Raw genomic sequence first — 18,653 nt, 5'->3', positions numbered from 1 at the left:
ATAATATTATGTAATATATAAATGTTTTTATGTACATGTATGTATTTTTTTGTTACTTTCTTTTCAATATATATAAATATAAATAATTGTTGTTGTTTTTTTTTTAATCATCAATTAAATTAAAACACACCACAATAAAAACTTGTGGTTGTTTAAATTAAAATTAAAAAAATAATAATAATATTAATTAATAATTATAATTGTGTTAAATATTTGTTTAGAGATGTAATTAAAAACAAAAGGAAAGAAAACGTATGTAAATAATGACTGTTTTATTTTGTCACTTAAATGTAAATAAAAAAAGGATATAAAACAGTTTTGAAAAGTAAAAGTGAGTGGGGGAGGATGGTGGTTGTTACAAGAGGATGTGTTTTTGAGTACTGATGTATGAGTTAAGTTGAAATGATAATCTTTGTGTAATGTTTAATTTTCTTTAATTTAAGTTTTTCTTCATTTTTTTTTTCATTTTTTGTTTAAATCCTAGACCTAAGTTTATATATATTTACAAAAAGATGCCTACATAAAAGCTTTATTATTATTATTATTATTTGTTTGTTTTTTCTTTAAGTTTAAAGATTTGACTGTTTGATCTGACTGATTTTTTTTAGCACATTTTTGTTTGTTTGTTTTTGTATAACAATTAATTTGCTTTCTAAAAGCAAATTTTTTAATTCATTGTTCTATTTTTTATTACGATTTTTTTGCGCCTGTGCTCTCATCAATATTGTTCTGTGAAAACATATTACTGACAACTTTCTTTTCTCACATTCACATTCACTAAGTTTTTTTTTTTTTGTTTTTCTTTTTCTTTTGTTGCTTGATCTGTTTGTTTTTCATCTATATGGCTTTCACAATTCTTGAGTGCATTGTTTAAATAATTGTTCATTTGCATTTTGTTTCTTGTTTTGTGTAAAAGTTATTTTAAGTTTTTGAGTTTCTTAAGTTTTAACAGTGAGTTGATACTTTAGGATTCAAAGGAAAACATAGGTGAGGAAGGGAAAGGAAAGGAATGAAAAGAGGTTGTTAAGAGTAAGGCGGCAATGATGTAGGAGAAATTTGTTAAAATTTCTGTTTCTTTGTGTATATGTTATATATTACTTTGAGAACTTATTTAGTTAAGGTTGCTACTATTTGTTTAAGATTGACTGCTAATATGGCAATTGTTATTATTGCTGTCGGCAGCCTCTGCTGTTGTTTCTTCATCATCTATAGGCATTTCCATAGGGAATAATCAGTCTCTTATATCTACCCATTTTGCAAGATTTCTGGCAACAAGTTCCTTATTAATAAATATAACATTCTGTAAATAGAAATTATGAAAATGTAGAAAAAAATTATCAAAATTAAATTTATTGTAAAAAAATAATACTGAAATGGTGCAAAGCTCGCTTTTTATAGGACAAAGAATATGTATATTAATTAAAAAAATGATTGTTGTTATTACATCATTGTACTACACATGCACGAGTAGTCTATAGTCTGGACTGGTGTTGTAGTCTTTGCTAAAGCCCTATACATAGTTCGAATTGCAATCTACTTCATATTCTGAACTAGAGTCAAATCTATGGTCTCCTCTACAAAAAACCGAGTCTGCAGTCTAGCCTTTAATAAGAACTATAGCTTAGTCTATAGTCTGACATATAGGTTAGTCTACAGCCTGATATATGGGCAGAAGTATAACCAACCCTATTGCCAATTCTTAACTAAAGCCGATTCTTAAGCTTTAATTTTAATCGAGTCTATAGTCTGAACTGTTGTTGCACATGATCTAGTCTGCAGTCTTGTCAATTATAGACTTTTTTTGAGTCTAAACTTGTTCAAACTGTAGCTCAGTCCGGATCTAAGGTTAGCCTTAGAACCTTAGCACTACACCATTGTCTGTAGTTTGATATGTAGCCTTGCATATAGTCTTATCTATAGTCTGGACCATGGTTTATACTGTTGTCTTCACTATATTTTTGTGTATACAGTAGTCTTGTCTATAGTCTGGTCACAATATAATGTGGACTAAAACTTTGTCTATAGTCTTGACTGTATCGAATATAGTCTTGTCTACAGTCTAGACTATAGGTCTTTTATAGTCTGAACAATAGCCTTGTGTATAGTTTGGACTATAGCCTTGCCTATAGTTTGGACTACAGCCTTGTCTATAGTTTGAATTATAGCCTTGCCTATAGTTTGGATTATAGTCTTGCCTATAGTTTGGACTATAGCCTTGCCTATAGTTTAGACTATAGCCTTGGCTATAGTTTAGACTATAGCCTTGGCTATAGTTTAGACTATAGCCTTGTTTATAGTCTGGACTATAGCCTTGTCTACAGTCTGGACTATAGCCTTGTCTATAGTCTGGAATATAGCCTTTTCTATAGTCTGGACTACAGCCTTGCCTATAGTTTGAATTATAGCCTTGTCTATAGTTTAGAATATAGCCTTGCCTATAGTTTAGACTATAAGCTTGTCTATAGTCTGGACTATAGCCTTGTCTATAGTATGGACTATAGCCTTGTCTATAATCTGCACTACAGTCTATTCCTGTTCTAAATTGTAAATGTTTATCTAGTAAATAATTTAGATTATACTTATTTATAAAGTACTTATTTATAAAGTACTCATAGGCAAGCCATTGTTTTCACAAAATATTTTTCTATTTTCTGGAATACTATAGCGAAGTTTAAAGTCTTAAGTTGACCTATTTTAGGCAACAATAAATAGTCTGATATATAGTTTGACAATAGCCTTGTCTAATCAGGAAATGTTGAATTATTTGTAGCATAATATAAATTTAAGCATAACATTAACTATAAAATTATTTAATTCATCATACCGCTAATGCATAAACTCATACACATATGACTTACAATATATGTTCTTCCAATAGTTGAAATTATGTTTAACTATTAAGACAAATTCTTCAACATATCTAAACAAATTTCCTACAAATTTAAAATGAAGTGCTTTAAAAGTACTTTATTTCAAAGAAACTTGTAATAAATACATTATTTTTATAAAGCCACAGAATAAACAGAGTAGACAAGCCAAACAGTTATCTTCAAAATATACTTTTGTAGAGTAAAAAGTATCTTCTCCGATTTATTGGCTTTCTGGTGGAAATAAATATATTTTTATACATAAATATTGTATTGTATACATTACCAGCACCCAAGCTAGCACAAGTCTTCAATCTTACGTTCACCACACCCACATCTAAGTTATTATAATGTTCTTCATCCTTATGCAGTCTATAACATTTAAACCATTTGCAGGTTTGAATGTTTGCTATAAGAATTTCAAATATTGTTCATTTGAGGATGAATGGATGGGCCCTTATAATGGTTTTTCTTTAACCAAAAAAACTTTGCCTATTTCAAAGGCTTTTAGTTTAAAACATGGGGGTTTTCAACCTTTTATCCGTTTTTGGATAATTATTTCAATACATCATCATGCAAAATTCAAATCCTTATATATGAAAAAGGATTTTGTCAACATTGTAGGAATTTTGCATTTCAGTATTTTATTTTTCAACTCTTTTTAAAAATAAAAAAGAGTAGAATACTCACATTAGGGCCTAGACAAGCAAACAAATAGACTTCTGGTAAATTTTGGGAATTGTATCCAGCTACTTGTGCTTGTAAAACAATGCCTTTGGTTAATTTTGATAAAATATCAGCTGATTCCGCTGACCAACAGGTATCTGTATAAGACAAATAAAATAAATATATGTTATAAGAAACAACTAACGAAATAATATTAAATATTTTAACTCACCTATTGGCTCAACATTCGAGAGTATACATTCGGTAGCTTGGAATGGCACACTCATGAAATCTGAACGTATTTGTCTTAATTCATTGAAATGTACATTCATATAACCACCAAAATCTAAAAATTTAACTATGCATCTATCTGACTCCTCTGGATCTTGATCAACAATTTGCACACGATACCAAACACCATTGACGGGCATCACGCATACAGCACTCAACTCAATACCGGGCAGCATGGGCGCCTCTGATGTGGTGTAAGAGTCATAAAGACATTTTTGTAAAACAGCTAAGGAAGGATGTGTTGGATGTAGGGGATGTTGTACGAATATGTGACCACCCGAAATAATAGCACTAACAACTATATCATTATTGATACCTTCAATTAAATTTAACTGAAAATAAAAAAGAAAATGTTACAGAAATATTTCTTTCAATAAAAACCACAAATATTTTCACTCTCACCTGAAGATTTAGCAGACTTTCTGTTGATAAAGGAACTACGGATTGTGGAAGTGCAAAATGTATTCTTTGCATTGTTAAATTTGGATAACGCTTGGCCGGCAAACGCTGGCGTATCATAGCCAATGCAGCTTGTATTTCACTTTCAGTACCTTCAATAGCACAAACACGCAATTTGCCAGTGTACACTTTTTGACGTAATACAACTGTGGCATTTGTTTTTGTTTTAATGAAATTAATATAAGAGCGTTTGCGACCATACAACTGACCCACCAAGCTGTTAGGTAGGAAAAATTCATAGGTGGTTTTTGCTCTTGCTGCCTCTGAACGTGGTAGACTCGATCCTTTGCCAGAATCACCCGATTGGACACTGCATAAACTTAACGAAGGACTAGCTGCATCAACGTTACGTTTTTCATTAACATCTGTTGTCTCTATTTGAGTGTCATTAACAAGTTGTTGCTTTTTGGTGTCATCAACATTATCCTTAACAGTCTTGACTGTTTCCTCTGATTTAACATTAACAGTGGTTGTTTTGGGTGTTTTTTCGACTTCACAGTTTTCATTTCCATTTTCCTTTATTTTACTATTATCAAAGTTGTTATTTTGTTCACATTCTTTGGTATATTTACTCTCCAAAAATGAATTTTCTGGTGATATTTTAGGAGTTGTAGTGGCCATTATAACTACTGGCTTATCCTTTTTAATATCAACATTACGGGAATAGAATGACATACGGTTATTAACAGAGTCGGGCAAATCAACGGGCGAAGATAGATTTTCAAAGTCTTCATCAATGGATCTCAACAACTTGTGTTCAGCATCTTGTATCTTGGATTTCAAAACTTCCGAATCTACTTGCTGTTGGGGCTGCTTTGATGGAGATGTAGGTCCACGTCCATTTTGTACAATTTTTATAGGTGCCGATTTGCCAAATAAACGATTTTCATCATCATTGGGTAACGTTCCATTTATATTAATCGACTTTGTTGGTGTTTTTGTAGGAGCAGCAGCATTTGTTTTGACACTACCATTTGCTACGGTTTTTGTGATTACGTCTTCTTTAACTTCTTTTTTATTGTTAGCTGAAAGATGTTCCTTCTCGCCGCCGCCGCCACTTGCCTTTTTCGTATCATTATCTAAACTATTTTTATTTCGACGCCGAAACCAAAATACCCCAAGTATAAATGCTACACCAGGCAGTGACAAATACAAGAGAGGGCGACCAGATACCATTTTCGCTGAATGTTGAAGAATCTAAAATGACAAGAAGACATAAAGAATAATAAATATAAAGTGTATAAAAGAGAAAAAAGTAAATTATAGAAAAGCAAATTAAATGGGAAAGAAGAAATATACTATCTTTACACATAGTTTCATATAAAAAACAAAACCTCGATAAAAACTTAAAATCGAAAGTATGCCTAGTAAACCATGACTCATCAATAACCACTTTAGTTGAGACACACATGATTGGAAATTTGTATAACTACAGAAAAAATATATAGTCTATTTATTAACTTTTTTAAATAAAGCAAATTATTAATAAATATGTTTTAAAAATTGGCTCATTGTATTGTATGTCTGAATATACGTGGAGAATTACATACCAAAACATATCAACATTTATAGTGACCTTTTGAATTCATATAAAAGTACGCCTATCAGCATGTTAACCTATTTATCACTATCAAAAATTATTAACAAATTCTATATTATTGCCCCTTGTTTATACTGATAACAGGCAGAAAACTAAACAGAAGCAAACAATTTTAATATGTTAAAAAGCAAATTCGTTAAGCTTTCGTTAGCAGGTAGAGAAAGGTGTGTTAGAATCTGCGAGAATATATTTATTTTTATATATGTCCGGTTTATTGTATGTAATCACAAAAAATAATCACCTTTTTAGTTATAGAGATCATTTTATTTAATACAGTTGAACTTTTCCGCAGCAATAAAAGTATAATTTATTAACATGTTCTGCTAAGACTATATTACGGCAGATTACTTGTAAATAAGAAATGTTCAGTAAAATCTTTTGTCTGGATGATAACCAAGTGATAACTTTAAAATATACAATACAGAATCTTTTAATAAGAGATGATATTATACAATTTAATGAAGGTTAGCTAGAGCTAAGCTGCAATATTTGTTAAAGGTTTATTTTTTAATCTTTCTTCAAATCAACTGAACTAGAACTGAACAAGAACTTAACTAGAACTGAACTAAAACTAAAACTAAAATAGAACTTAACTAGAACTGAACTAGAACTGAACTAGAACTGAACTAGAACTGAAATAGAACTGAACTAGAACTGAACTAGAACTAAACTAGAAATGAACTAGAACTGAACTAAAACTGAAGTGGAACTGAACTAGAACTGAACTAGAACTAAACTAGAAATGAACTAGAACTGAACTAAAACTGAAGTGGAACTAGAACTGAACTATAGTTCAGTTCTAGTTCAGTTCTAGTTTAGTTCTAGTTCAGTTCTAGTTCAGTTCTAGTTCAGTTCTAGTTCAGTTCTATTTCAGTTCTAGTTCAGTTCTAGTTCAGTTCTAGTTCAGTTCTAGTTCAGTTCTAGTTCAGTTCTAGTTCAGTTCTAGTTCAGTTCTATAGAACTGAACTAGAACTGAACTGAACTAGAACTGAACTAGAACTGAACTAGAACTGAACTAGAACTGAACTAGAACTGAACTAGAACTGAACTAGAACTGAACTAGAACTGAACTAGAACTGAACTAGAACTGAACTAGAACAGAACTAGAACTAGAACTGAACTAGAACTGAACTAGAACTAGAACTAGAACTGAACTAGAACTGAACTAGAACTAAACTAGAAATGAACTAGAACTGAACTAAAACTGAAGTGGAACTGAACTAGAACTGAACTAGAACTAAACTAGAAATGAACTAGAACTGAACTAAAACTGAAGTGGAACTGAACTAGAACTGAACTATTATAAATATTTATTTATACAAATATTTCCTTTATTTATACAAATATTTCCTTTATTTATACAAATATATTGCAAGTATTTTTTATTAAATTGTATTGGGAATTTCTTATTCCTTAACCAACACTTTTTACATACATTTTATTTTTATATAATTTAAACGAAAAACAAAAACAAAAATTTGAATAAACATTTCCATTATTTAGCTAAAAATAAAATATAAATTTAAATAAACGTGAAGAAAAAAAATTATTTTACCAGGAATGAATCACATACTTAATTTCCGCATATTTTTATTAAGTAGGCCTATTCTGTTTAGAAACCCTCCAAAATTTAAAATAAATTCAATAAATTTACGTATACACAAAATATATTAAATATGATTCACAATAAATTAAATAAAAGCAACAAATTCTAATCACCTTCAAATCTACGATAAAAAAAAATCACGTGCTATAAGTCTTATACCAAATACATGATCATTAGCATTAATCTACATTTTCCCTTATGACCAAAATAGAACACATCCCAAAAAAAAAATATTATAACTGAAATTCACACGGCAACATAAATTGTGTGTATAATGCTTAAATAACGAATCTGTACATAATTAGTAAATGTTTTAAGATAAATAATTACTATATAACAGAACTAGAACTAGAACTGAACTAGAACTGAACTAGAACTAGAACTAGAACTGAACTAGAACTGAACTAGAACTAAACTAGAAATGAACTAGAACTGAACTAAAACTGAAGTGGAACTGAACTAGAACTGAACTAGAACTAAACTAGAAATGAACTAGAACTGAACTAAAACTGAAGTGGAACTGAACTAGAACTGAACTATTATAAATATTTATTTATACAAATATTTCCTTTATTTATACAAATATTTCCTTTATTTATACAAATATATTGCAAGTATTTTTTATTAAATTGTATTGGGAATTTCTTATTCCTTAACCAACACTTTTTACATACATTTTATTTTTATATAATTTAAACGAAAAACAAAAACAAAAATTTGAATAAACATATTCCATTATTTAGCTAAAAATAAAATATAAATTTAAATAAACGTGAAGAAAAAAAATTATTTTACCAGGAATGAATCACATACTTAATTTCCGCATATTTTTATTAAGTAGGCCTATTCTGTTTAGAAACCCTCCAAAATTTAAAATAAATTCAATAAATTTACGTATACACAAAATATTTAAATATGATTCACAATAAATTAAATAAAAGCAACAAATTCTAATCACCTTCAAATCTACGATAAAAAAAAATCACGTGCTATAAGTCTTATACCAAATACATGATCATTAGCATTAATCTACATTTTCCCTTATGACCAAAATAGAACACATCCAAAAAAAAAATATTATAACTGAAATTCACACGGCAACATAAATTGTGTGTATAATGCTTAAATAACGAATCTGTACATAATTAGTAAATGTTTTAAGATAAATAATTACTATATTCTATCTGTCAACAAATTGATTTTTTTCATTGCAAATAGCAAAGATATAGATAGTATATCTTCTAACTTAAATCTGAAATAATTTTTTAAGCAATTAATTTAGTATTGTTTTGCTTAAAACACATACATTTTAAGGTATTTTTAGATATTTAAAAAGTTTTTAGAAAAAAGATTTACGCAGTTTTCTTACTAGAGAAATAAACAATAATGAATATTTTGCAAACTAAACTAACAAAAAATAAAAGCAACACATCTGTTGCTTGTTAATACTGCAGATAAATAAGATAAGTTAATAAACTAAAAACACTATAGGTAAACCTTCGTATAAGAGAGGGAGTACTTAAACATTTTAACACAAAAGTGGAAACATAAACAGATATGTGTAACTTCAAGTTAATATATTTAAAAAATAAACAAATACATTTCGATACAAATGAATTTGAATATGCACTAACCAATAGGCAAATAAAATTGTTACAAAATATTTATAAATTATTTAAATAAATTAATAAAAAATAAAATATTTAAATTTCACTTACAATAATAAACTTTATTATTTTGAAACAGATAAATATTTATTTTCTTCTCTTCTCTATTGAAGAAAAAATAATAGAAAATACACAACACACAGCGGAAAATTTTTCAAATACAAATCAAGATAAAAATAAACTTTTCTTTTTTTAATTATATATATCAATGTATAAGTATGTTGCACGTATGTATAAAATTTTATTTAAAAAGAACACTTTGACGACGTATTATGAAATCGTTACAAAATACTTGTGACTATAATATTATTTTCGTTAAAATAGTTTTAAATGGGTTTAAAGATTTTTTTTTTTTTTAATTTTAGATCATTATTTTTTTTTTAATTTTTTAAAACCAATTTTTTATAATTAATATTTAAATTCTCGTTTCTATGTTATAACTCGTGGCTAATTTTTAATCGTTAATTAATTCTTTTACAGTACACGGCGACTATATTTCGTAATCGTTGTCGGCATACTAAAGGAGAAAAAGAGACTAATGAATACTATCTTATGAATTATTTGTTAAACAAAACGTTAACTAAAAGAAATACAATTTTATGTATTTTTTATTTTTTTTTTTTCAAAACGATACAAATTTGTTTTTATTTATATTTTCTCAATTTTCTTTAACTTGATGATATTCTCATTTCGTACATCACATCAGGCTAGTATCATGCGTTTTTTTGTAGATTTATTTTTTTAAATTTTAGATTTTTTGGCGAAAATATTTGAAATACTAATCGTTGCATCGCTTTTACATTTTTAGCGACTTTATTTACAACGTAATTTATAGATTTATATGCGTTTTAGTTTAAAATAATTTAAAATTTATGAACTATTTAATGAATATTAATCACAGGCACTTTACTTCTGAACTAAACTAAAACTAAAATAGAACTGAACTAGATCTGAACTAGAACTGAACTAGCACTGAACTAGAACTGAACTAGAACTGAACTAGAACTGAACTAGAACTGAACTAGAACTGAACTAGAACTGAACTAGAACTGAACTAGAACTGAACTAGAACTGAACTAGAACTGAACTAGAACTGAACTAGAACTGAACTAGAACTGAACTAGAACTGAACTAGAACTGAACTAGAACTGAACTAGAACCGAACTAGAACTGAACTAGAACCGAACTAGAACTGAACTAGAACTCAACTATATCCAAACTAGAACTCAACTATATCCTAACTAGAACTCAACTATATCCAAACTAGAACTCAACTATATCCAAACTAGAAGTAGAACTGGACTAAAAATGAATTAGAACTGAGCTGGAACTGAATTAGAGCTGATCTAGTACTGAATTAGAAGTGAACTAGAAATGAACTAGAACTGAATTAGAACTGATTTAGTACTGAACAAGAAATGAACTAGAACTGATCTAGTACTGAACTAGAACTGAACCAGAGTTGAAATAGAACTTAACCAGAACTGAGATAGAACTGAACTAGAAATAAACTGGAATTAGAATTGAATTAGAACTGACCTAGTACTGAACGAGAATGGAACTAGAACATAACTAGAACTGAATTCAGATAACGTTGGAACGATTGTTGGAACCACTATTAATTGCAACACGATAACAAGTTTTTTCCATCATAGAAGGAGCCAAATAACTTATCATATATCTTTCAACATTAAAGGATATTTCTTAAACAATTCCTTTAAAGCAGAATATTTTGGATTGTTCTACGGTAAAGATTTGAAATACAAAAAATAAATTAACTATTAAAATAAATATTCATAAAATTTATGAAAAATTTTAGTCAAATCATAAAATCTTTCTAAATAAACTTAAAAAAAAACTTCTGTTGCAGATACATACATACTTTTTACAAATACTTCAAATATATTCAACTTTACATGTGCTTAGAAATATGTATTAATTAAAAAAACACATTGTTTGTTAAACAAAAAAAATACATTTTAAGTAGACAAAGAAACATTAGTTCAAAACACGTTGTAATGTTTATATTTTTCAAAAAGTACCTAACTCTCAATTTTTTCGAAATTCTCACTCTTGAAATGTCATGACATAAAGCCAATGCCACGGGAAAAAAGAGAAACAACACTGAAGGTTACCTTTAAGATTAACAAACAACAACTACAAAAACAAAAAATATAAACACAAAACAAAAAAATTTAAATTAATGAGAAATAAATAAAACATAAAATAAAATTTAAAAAATCTACAATTAAATAACAACGCACCGACAAAATAAAAAACAGTCAAAAACAGACAGACAGATGTGCAGACTAAGAAATAGAAGAAAATTCAGACAACCACATAAGAATGGGATAAAAACAAAATTATTTTATTTTTTGATGTACATACATTTGCACAATGAAAAATATAGACTAAAAACACATGACTTGTATGAAAAAGTGTAAATGTATTTAATTTTCCCTAAAAGAAAGGATTAATAATAATACGCAATTAAAGGAGTTTATGCTTCAACCTAAGAATTAGTAGAGGAATTCTGAATAATTTTAAACACAGCAGATAATTCGTATACTGTAATAAAAGCAAACAGCCAAAAGGGTCAACATATTAACTAAATATCTATTATGTTTATATAAAAAATTGTGCAATCACTTAAAACATCTGTAGTAGATTGCTAACAATGATTTTCGTCTGGAAATACATCTGATTATAACAGAAACAATAACAAATATGACTAAGAATGAACTTTGTCCAATAAATTTAAATGTATGTATATATAGGTACATAATTTAGGTCTATACATACATAAAATCCATAGACATAAATATAAAATTCAACATAAATGGAAATTCATACAAAAACTTTCCTTTCAAGCAATTATCAATAAAAGTCCAGAAAAATTCTAATTCTTTATGTTTTTAAACCATCAAAAGAAACCCAAAAACGAGGTGTTGGCACTATTGATTATGCTATACACGAATCATACTTTTTAGTGGTATGAAGATAATATACAACTCAAAATATATTACCTCCTACCTCCCCCTTGAAAAAAAATCGTCTCATAACTCCAGCTCCCTGGCCAACAATCAATAAATAATACTTTAAATAAATTTCACAAATTGTCGTAAAAATTCAACACAATTGTGAAATTATTTATAAACGTTGGCGACATTTTTATAAATTTCTTGTAATTTATTTGCTTCCTTTCACTTTTTTATTTTCTTCTCCATAATTCCATTCGATAAACTATGCGAATTTTTTTCTTTTTTTTTCATTTTTAATGTTTAGGTTATGTTTTGTTGCGTTCAGTAGAATTTTTTTCAAACCGCAACTTACCTTTATTTAATCACGAAAAATTAAAATATTTTTATTGTTTTTGTTTGTATTCAATATATTGTTTGATTTTTAATAGTTTTTCTTTAATTTTTTGTTATTTTTCACTGTTTTTTCTTGAAAAGTTTGTGGTTTTAAACACGTGGATTGAAAAGTAGACTTTTCTATTTCACTACATACAATAACAATATGGCCGGCACCAGAACCCTGTGCCGACAAATATTGACGTCGGCAAAAGGTGACATTAAAAATGTCGGCGGCGGATTAAATTCGACTGTAAACCGGCTAAGTTTTCAACTGCGTTTATTTTTATCAACGATTTTCAATAAAAAACGGAATCCGAGAAATTAAAAAGTGGTATTTTTCAGCAAATATTTTAAAAATCTGAATCACAAATTTTAACAAATTGCAAAACACAATTTAAAAATGGCGACATAAACAATGCTAACAATTTTCAAAACAAACTTTGACAAGTAATTTTATTTTTCTATAGAAACTATAGTTAAAAAAAATAGTCAGCTGTTTAAGTGATGCTACTTTATTAATTTACTTTGGAATTGAGTAGGAAATTTTTCTACTCGTGAAGAATATCTTATGTATTTCTCTCATTATACAACTAATTTTCGAGATTTATTTTAAAACTCACGAGAATTATTTTTATTTCAGCTCTTCATTTTATACCCTACACTTTAGTGAGAATTAAATCAAAGGGAATGAGTTTGAAGAATTGTTAAGTTTTTAAAATATAACTTAATTCCAAAAAAAGAATTAGGTAAGGAATTACTTTTGTTCCTAAACAACTTTTTAAAATCAGTTTTAAAACATATCAATAAGTTAAAAATTCATAAACTAATTTTATCTTCATAAAAGATTTATTTTTTTTAGATCCACCATCCACAAATTATTTTATTGCTTATAACGTGTTCTGTCTATGAATGATCGTTCATTGTAAGAACTGCAAGATATTCCAGTATCTTAGATCTTTCTCGATTTTTTAATGATCAAAGATTTATTGTCTACCCTAATAGTAAGTGTTATAGAATGAGGGTAAGCACTGATAAGGAGTCTTAAAAATATTGTATACATCATATCGAGAAATTAGGAGTGTACATTTCAAAAGTAGCTTTTAAAGAAAGAAAAACAAAAAAATCTGTTTGTAAGTTTTCGATCAGGTCTCTACATGTCTTATTTCATGTTTCTAGGTTTAATATTATAGAAAACTTAAAAGGTACCGATTAAAAAAAAGTACCAGCAAGTAGTCCTTGGCAACGGAGTTAAACAATTATAATTTTTTAAATTTACTATTCTATCCCTACTTAATTCCAATCACAAATTTCACTTATACATAACATAAATTTCATCTTCATACATAACATGAATTTCTTGCTGTTTTGTTTTGTTACCCACTATCATGTATTTTTCTCAAATCGAGAAAAAATAAAAATATGATAGTCTTCCATTTTTTTAACAGGGTTATTCAGTTAACATTTATAATATTTAACAACAAATATTAAATTTCTAGTTTTCAAACTGTTTTGTACAAGAAAAATACAGAAACGGGATACAGGTCAAAAATCTTTATAATAATTTTTAAATTATATCTCCATGATGTTTTTCGGTCAGCTATGTTATTATTTAAATAATCAAAACAATTCACAATACCCTTTTTAAGTTTCCTAAACAAGCCCTGCACATCTGTGCAAGTTTAAAGATAGAAAGAGAAAGAAACAGTTCCATATTATTTCAATGCTTTATGATTGTGTGTGTTATGCATTACGATCATAACTACGTTTTTGTAAGATGGTATTTTAGGAACTTCGAATCGAAATTGCAAAGTCTAAATCAGGGATACGAAAATGTATCCATTTATTTTTGGTCATCTGTTATTAAACTTAAAATTTGTTTTATACATATAAAAAAGTAACCAGGAAAATTTTGATATTTAGAAAAAAAAACATTTGTAGAGAACTCTCTGCAGAATTGTTGAAATCATTATATTTTATAATTAAATAAATACCAAAAAATAGTTTTACAATTTAATGACCGCTTTTATCAGCTTTTTACAAAAAAATTAATCTGGCAACTACAAATCAATTTTAATGTCAAAAAGTAGTGTAAAAACGGCCTGAAAAAATGGCTACTAAACAACATGCCCTGTCAAAGCTCTTTCCGCCTTTTGACAATTGCTAAGGTAGGTGAACGAATATAAAAAAGTGAAGAAATTATTAAATATTATTAACATCACTTGGATAAAAACAAAAATGACTATGCAGTAAATACCACATAATATTTGTTAATAAGAAATTAAAAGTGTTTTTATATTATATACTAATATGTGATTTTTATTTATTATTTTAGCCAAAATGGCAGTACGCTACGAACTCTGTGTCGGTCTCAACAAGGGACATAAAACCACCAAAGTCAGGAATGTAAAATACACTGGCAACAAGAAAGTTAAAGGCTTGCGTGGTGCCCGTTTGAAGAATGTAAGTATTACATGAATTAGAGATTTTAAAAAAATTGAAAATACATATTTCGAGTTATAAATTTTGTTACAATGATGAGCATTTAAACCATTCACAGACAACCATATAATAATTGTTTATATAGACAAGCGGGTCCAATATTCTTTTGGGCTTTGTGAGTCTGAAATAATTTGTTATGGTATAATGGTTAAAAAATTGGCACTGAGTTAAAGTTACATTTAAATATGTATTAATTGTTTATGATTGTGCTGTTATTGTAAATAATAATAAATTATTTTGCTTTTTTGTAGATCCAAACCCGTCACACCAAGTTCATGCGTGATTTGGTACGTGAAGTTGTTGGCCATGCTCCCTATGAAAAGAGAACCATGGAATTGTTGAAGGTTTCCAAGGATAAGCGTGCCTTGAAATTCTTGAAACGCCGTTTGGGCACACACATCCGTGCCAAGAGGAAGCGTGAAGAATTGTCCAACATCCTCACTCAAATGAGAAAGGCTCAAACCCACGCCAAGTAAACAAATGAATTCTTGTGTTGGTGTGTTTTGGAATTGAGTTTGTAATTAGTGTATTTATAATACACTATTATTTCGTTTTGACTATCAGATACAAATAGTGATAATGCTAAAACAGTAAATAAAAAAGTGAAAAAAATAACTTTATTATCGATTGAGTATTTATTTGTTCAACTAGTGTGAATCATAGTAAAATATTGTGGTTCAATATAGTTTTGTTTTGAAATTTTCAATATTTTAATGTTTGAAGTAATCTCTTTAGTAAATACGACATTCATTCATAGAATTAAAATGGTATTGTGTTTAGTGTTTTTTTTTTGTACTATTAACTTATTTCGTTTATATATCTAGCCAGCTTTTTTGAATCAGAATTTATACAATAATTATAATTTTGTAATTTATTTCACAATTTTAAAAACTAACTATAATAAACAAGATATTGATTCCAATGATATTTAGCGATGTCCTACTACTCCAAAAAATCTGTTAGTTAAGTTTTTCTCTGTTAGCAAAATTCATCAACATGCGCTGTTCAATTAATCGCTTAGTTTAGGTTTATTATGCTAATTTTCTATACAAAATTCCTACAATAAACTATCAGTAACTTTTTTAAGCGTTTATGAATATGGGAATATATTATACGCACAATTGGGACGAATTTTTCGCAACAAATATTCGTCGTCAGAAGTAGAACACACTTGAGTATATGAAAATGTACACAATCAATGCGTATAACGAAATTCGTCGTACGTAACGAACTATGCGATAGGTTTATTTCTTACGCAGACGAACGACAAATTAATTGGGGAAAATTATTTTAAGACCAATTCCGGTAGCCCGAATTTGCTGAAATTTGGCGGTTGTGAGTACAACTAATGACAATACAATATTATGTTCGAAAATTCGAAGTTATGTTCAAAACATTTTTTGTGCTCTTAAAATAATCTCTGGGTCATAAAAACTAAAAATTAAATTTAAAAAAAAATCAAACTTAAGTTCGAAAAATTTTTAAAACCAATTCTCGTGACCCGAATTGTCTGAAATTTGACAGTCTGGAGTACACATGATGACACTATAATGCTATGTTGGAATATTTAAAATTAAGTTCGAAAATTAGAAGAAATGTTTAAACAAATTTTTAATCTCAAAATTCACAAAAATATAATTTTAGTTCTTTTCGAGGCTAATTTCTTTCATTTTCTAATTTCGAAATAATGTTCGAATAAATTTTAAAGCTGTTAAAATTATATACTATCAGGGTTTATGTAGAACCATTACTTTTGTGCGTTACAAACATCAGCACAAACCTAATATACCTCCCTACTGAAGTGGTGTAGGGTATAAAAGTATACACAATTAATTCCCTTTATATTGTCAAACATTTTTCAAGTTTTGTTATTAATATTTTTGTATCTGTTCCCTGACATTTTAAATAATCTCTTATGGGGTTATTTCTAGGTTTCTATAAATCGACTTTCGAATAATCGAACAATCGACTTTTTGTCGAATAAACTCGAAGTCGACTATATTGTTCCAAAAAAGTCGATAACTCGACTATCGTCTGTGAAAAAGTCTGTCGAAAAGTCGGAAAAAGTCGAAAAGTCGAAAAAAGTCGGAAAAAGTCGAAAAGTCGAAAAAAGTCAAAAAGTCGAAAAAAGTCGAAAAAAGTCGGAAAAAGTCGAAAAAATTCAAAAAGTCGATAAGTTGAAAAAGGTCGATAAGTCGAAAAAATTCGAAGAAAGTCGGAAAAAATCAAAAAGTCGGAAAAAGTCGAAAAGTCGAAAAAAGTCGGAAAAATTCAAAAAGTCGATAAGTTGAAAAAGGTCGATAAGTCGAAAATAGTCGAAAAAAGTCGAAAAGTCGGAAAAAGTCGAAAAGTTGACTGTTTATAAAATACATAAAGTCGAAAAGTCAGAAAATCGACTTTTCATATAATGCAAAAGGTCGAAAATTCGACTTTTAACTAAATGCAAAAAGTCGACTTTTAACTAAATACAAAAAGTCGACTTTTCGTTTCAACTATAGAACCCTTTTCTTCATTTTTCATATAAATTGTTTTTGTATTTTCAAAAATTTATATGAAAAGGTGAAGTGTTTTACAAAATAGTGGGGGTTTGTTTTGAAGTTTGTAACACACAAGTCGATTTTTTCCCGAAGACGAAGCCTATTAAAAATGTTAATTCAGGATAAATACTTTTTATGTAAAAGTAAATTCATAAGCTAATTATATGGAGCCTGTGGACATTTTTCCCTGCATTGATTTACTATATTAATTTTTCACCAATAAATTTATTTATTTAAACAAACTCAGTAAAAATAAATCTAAGTACTTCCAAAAGAATAGCATTTATTACCATGTCAAAAGAAGAACTAAGTGTATTTTTTACTATCTGTAGAAGTGATGTTTATTGACTTCCAAAGAAGAGTAAAGCAACAATTTTTATAAAATGAAAACATATGTTTTTGGAGTTAAACAAATTTATTTTGGAGTTAATTGATATATAATTTAATTTATTTATTAATGTTAATATTATATGAGTGAAATTTGTTGCATTATATAATAATACAATTTTATTTACCAATAAAGTCCAAAAAAAAAAACATACAAATTCAGATGCACTGAAATTGGAATCAAAAAAAGGAATCCCTTCTATGACAAGCCTGTGTCAAAGAGTAACTTCTTCATGTCTTTTTCAGTACTTCCACAGAGTGAAATCTATGTGTTTTACGCTTCTTTGGAAGGTTTTTTGTTGATGCGAAGTAATGCTTATCGAAGGTATTTAACTTAAATGCTGTCTTATGAAACATATATCACAATCTAGTCTCATAACTGATGTAGAGTATTTTATGATCGGTATCGCCCAACTATAATTTTATTTTTTACAAATGAACAATCGACTTTTTGAGTCAAAGTCGACTATTTTATTAAATAAAGTGTATAAGTCGACTATCTGAAAGAAAAATGTCAAAAGTCAACTTAATGCATTCTAAGTTCACACGAAGAATTGAATTACTTTAAAATAAATGAAAAAATATGGTTATAAATAAATAATTCAAGTTGAATTACTTACAATATTAGTAATCACAGCTACAATTTTGTATGGTATCGTTTTATTCAGCACCGTGTAAACGGGATATTAAACGTGCTAACAGCAACCCTGCACTTTTT

At 28.1% G+C, this 18,653-nt stretch overlaps 2 protein-coding genes across 3 annotated transcripts; one reads left to right on the top strand and one right to left on the bottom strand.

Moving 5' to 3' along the window:
* Positions 1 to 205: 205 nt before the first annotated feature.
* LOC111680765 (A-kinase anchor protein 1, mitochondrial) lies at positions 206 to 9,278 on the bottom strand. Of its 2 annotated transcripts, none has more exons than XM_046945923.1 (5): positions 9,208 to 9,278; positions 4,227 to 5,480; positions 3,766 to 4,156; positions 3,558 to 3,691; positions 206 to 1,300 (listed from the first exon to the last, which is right to left on the bottom strand). In XM_046945923.1, the coding sequence occupies exons 2-5, from the start codon at positions 5,457 to 5,459 to the stop codon at positions 1,232 to 1,234; spliced, it is 1,827 nt and encodes a 608-aa protein (XP_046801879.1). In that variant the 5' UTR covers positions 5,460 to 5,480; positions 9,208 to 9,278; the 3' UTR covers positions 206 to 1,231. The 2 variants fall into 2 exon arrangements, with proteins under 2 accessions (XP_046801879.1, XP_046801878.1); XM_046945922.1 differs by lacking the exon at positions 9,208 to 9,278 and adding an exon at positions 6,125 to 6,255.
* A 5,339-nt stretch (positions 9,279 to 14,617) lies between these two features.
* Positions 14,618 to 15,626, top strand: LOC111686570 (60S ribosomal protein L36). Its single transcript, XM_023448940.2, has 3 exons — positions 14,618 to 14,677; positions 14,845 to 14,972; positions 15,263 to 15,626. Exons 2-3 carry the CDS (start codon positions 14,850 to 14,852, stop codon positions 15,485 to 15,487), a joined length of 348 nt encoding a protein of 115 aa, XP_023304708.1. The 5' UTR covers positions 14,618 to 14,677; positions 14,845 to 14,849; the 3' UTR covers positions 15,488 to 15,626.
* The last annotated feature ends 3,027 nt before the right edge of the window (positions 15,627 to 18,653 follow it).

This window comes from Lucilia cuprina, chromosome 3, assembly GCF_022045245.1.
Source record: "Lucilia cuprina isolate Lc7/37 chromosome 3, ASM2204524v1, whole genome shotgun sequence".
Lineage (NCBI taxonomy): Eukaryota > Metazoa > Arthropoda > Insecta > Diptera > Calliphoridae > Lucilia > Lucilia cuprina.
Note: the sequence above shows the minus strand (reverse complement) of the source record. Positions and strands in the feature narration are given on the sequence as shown.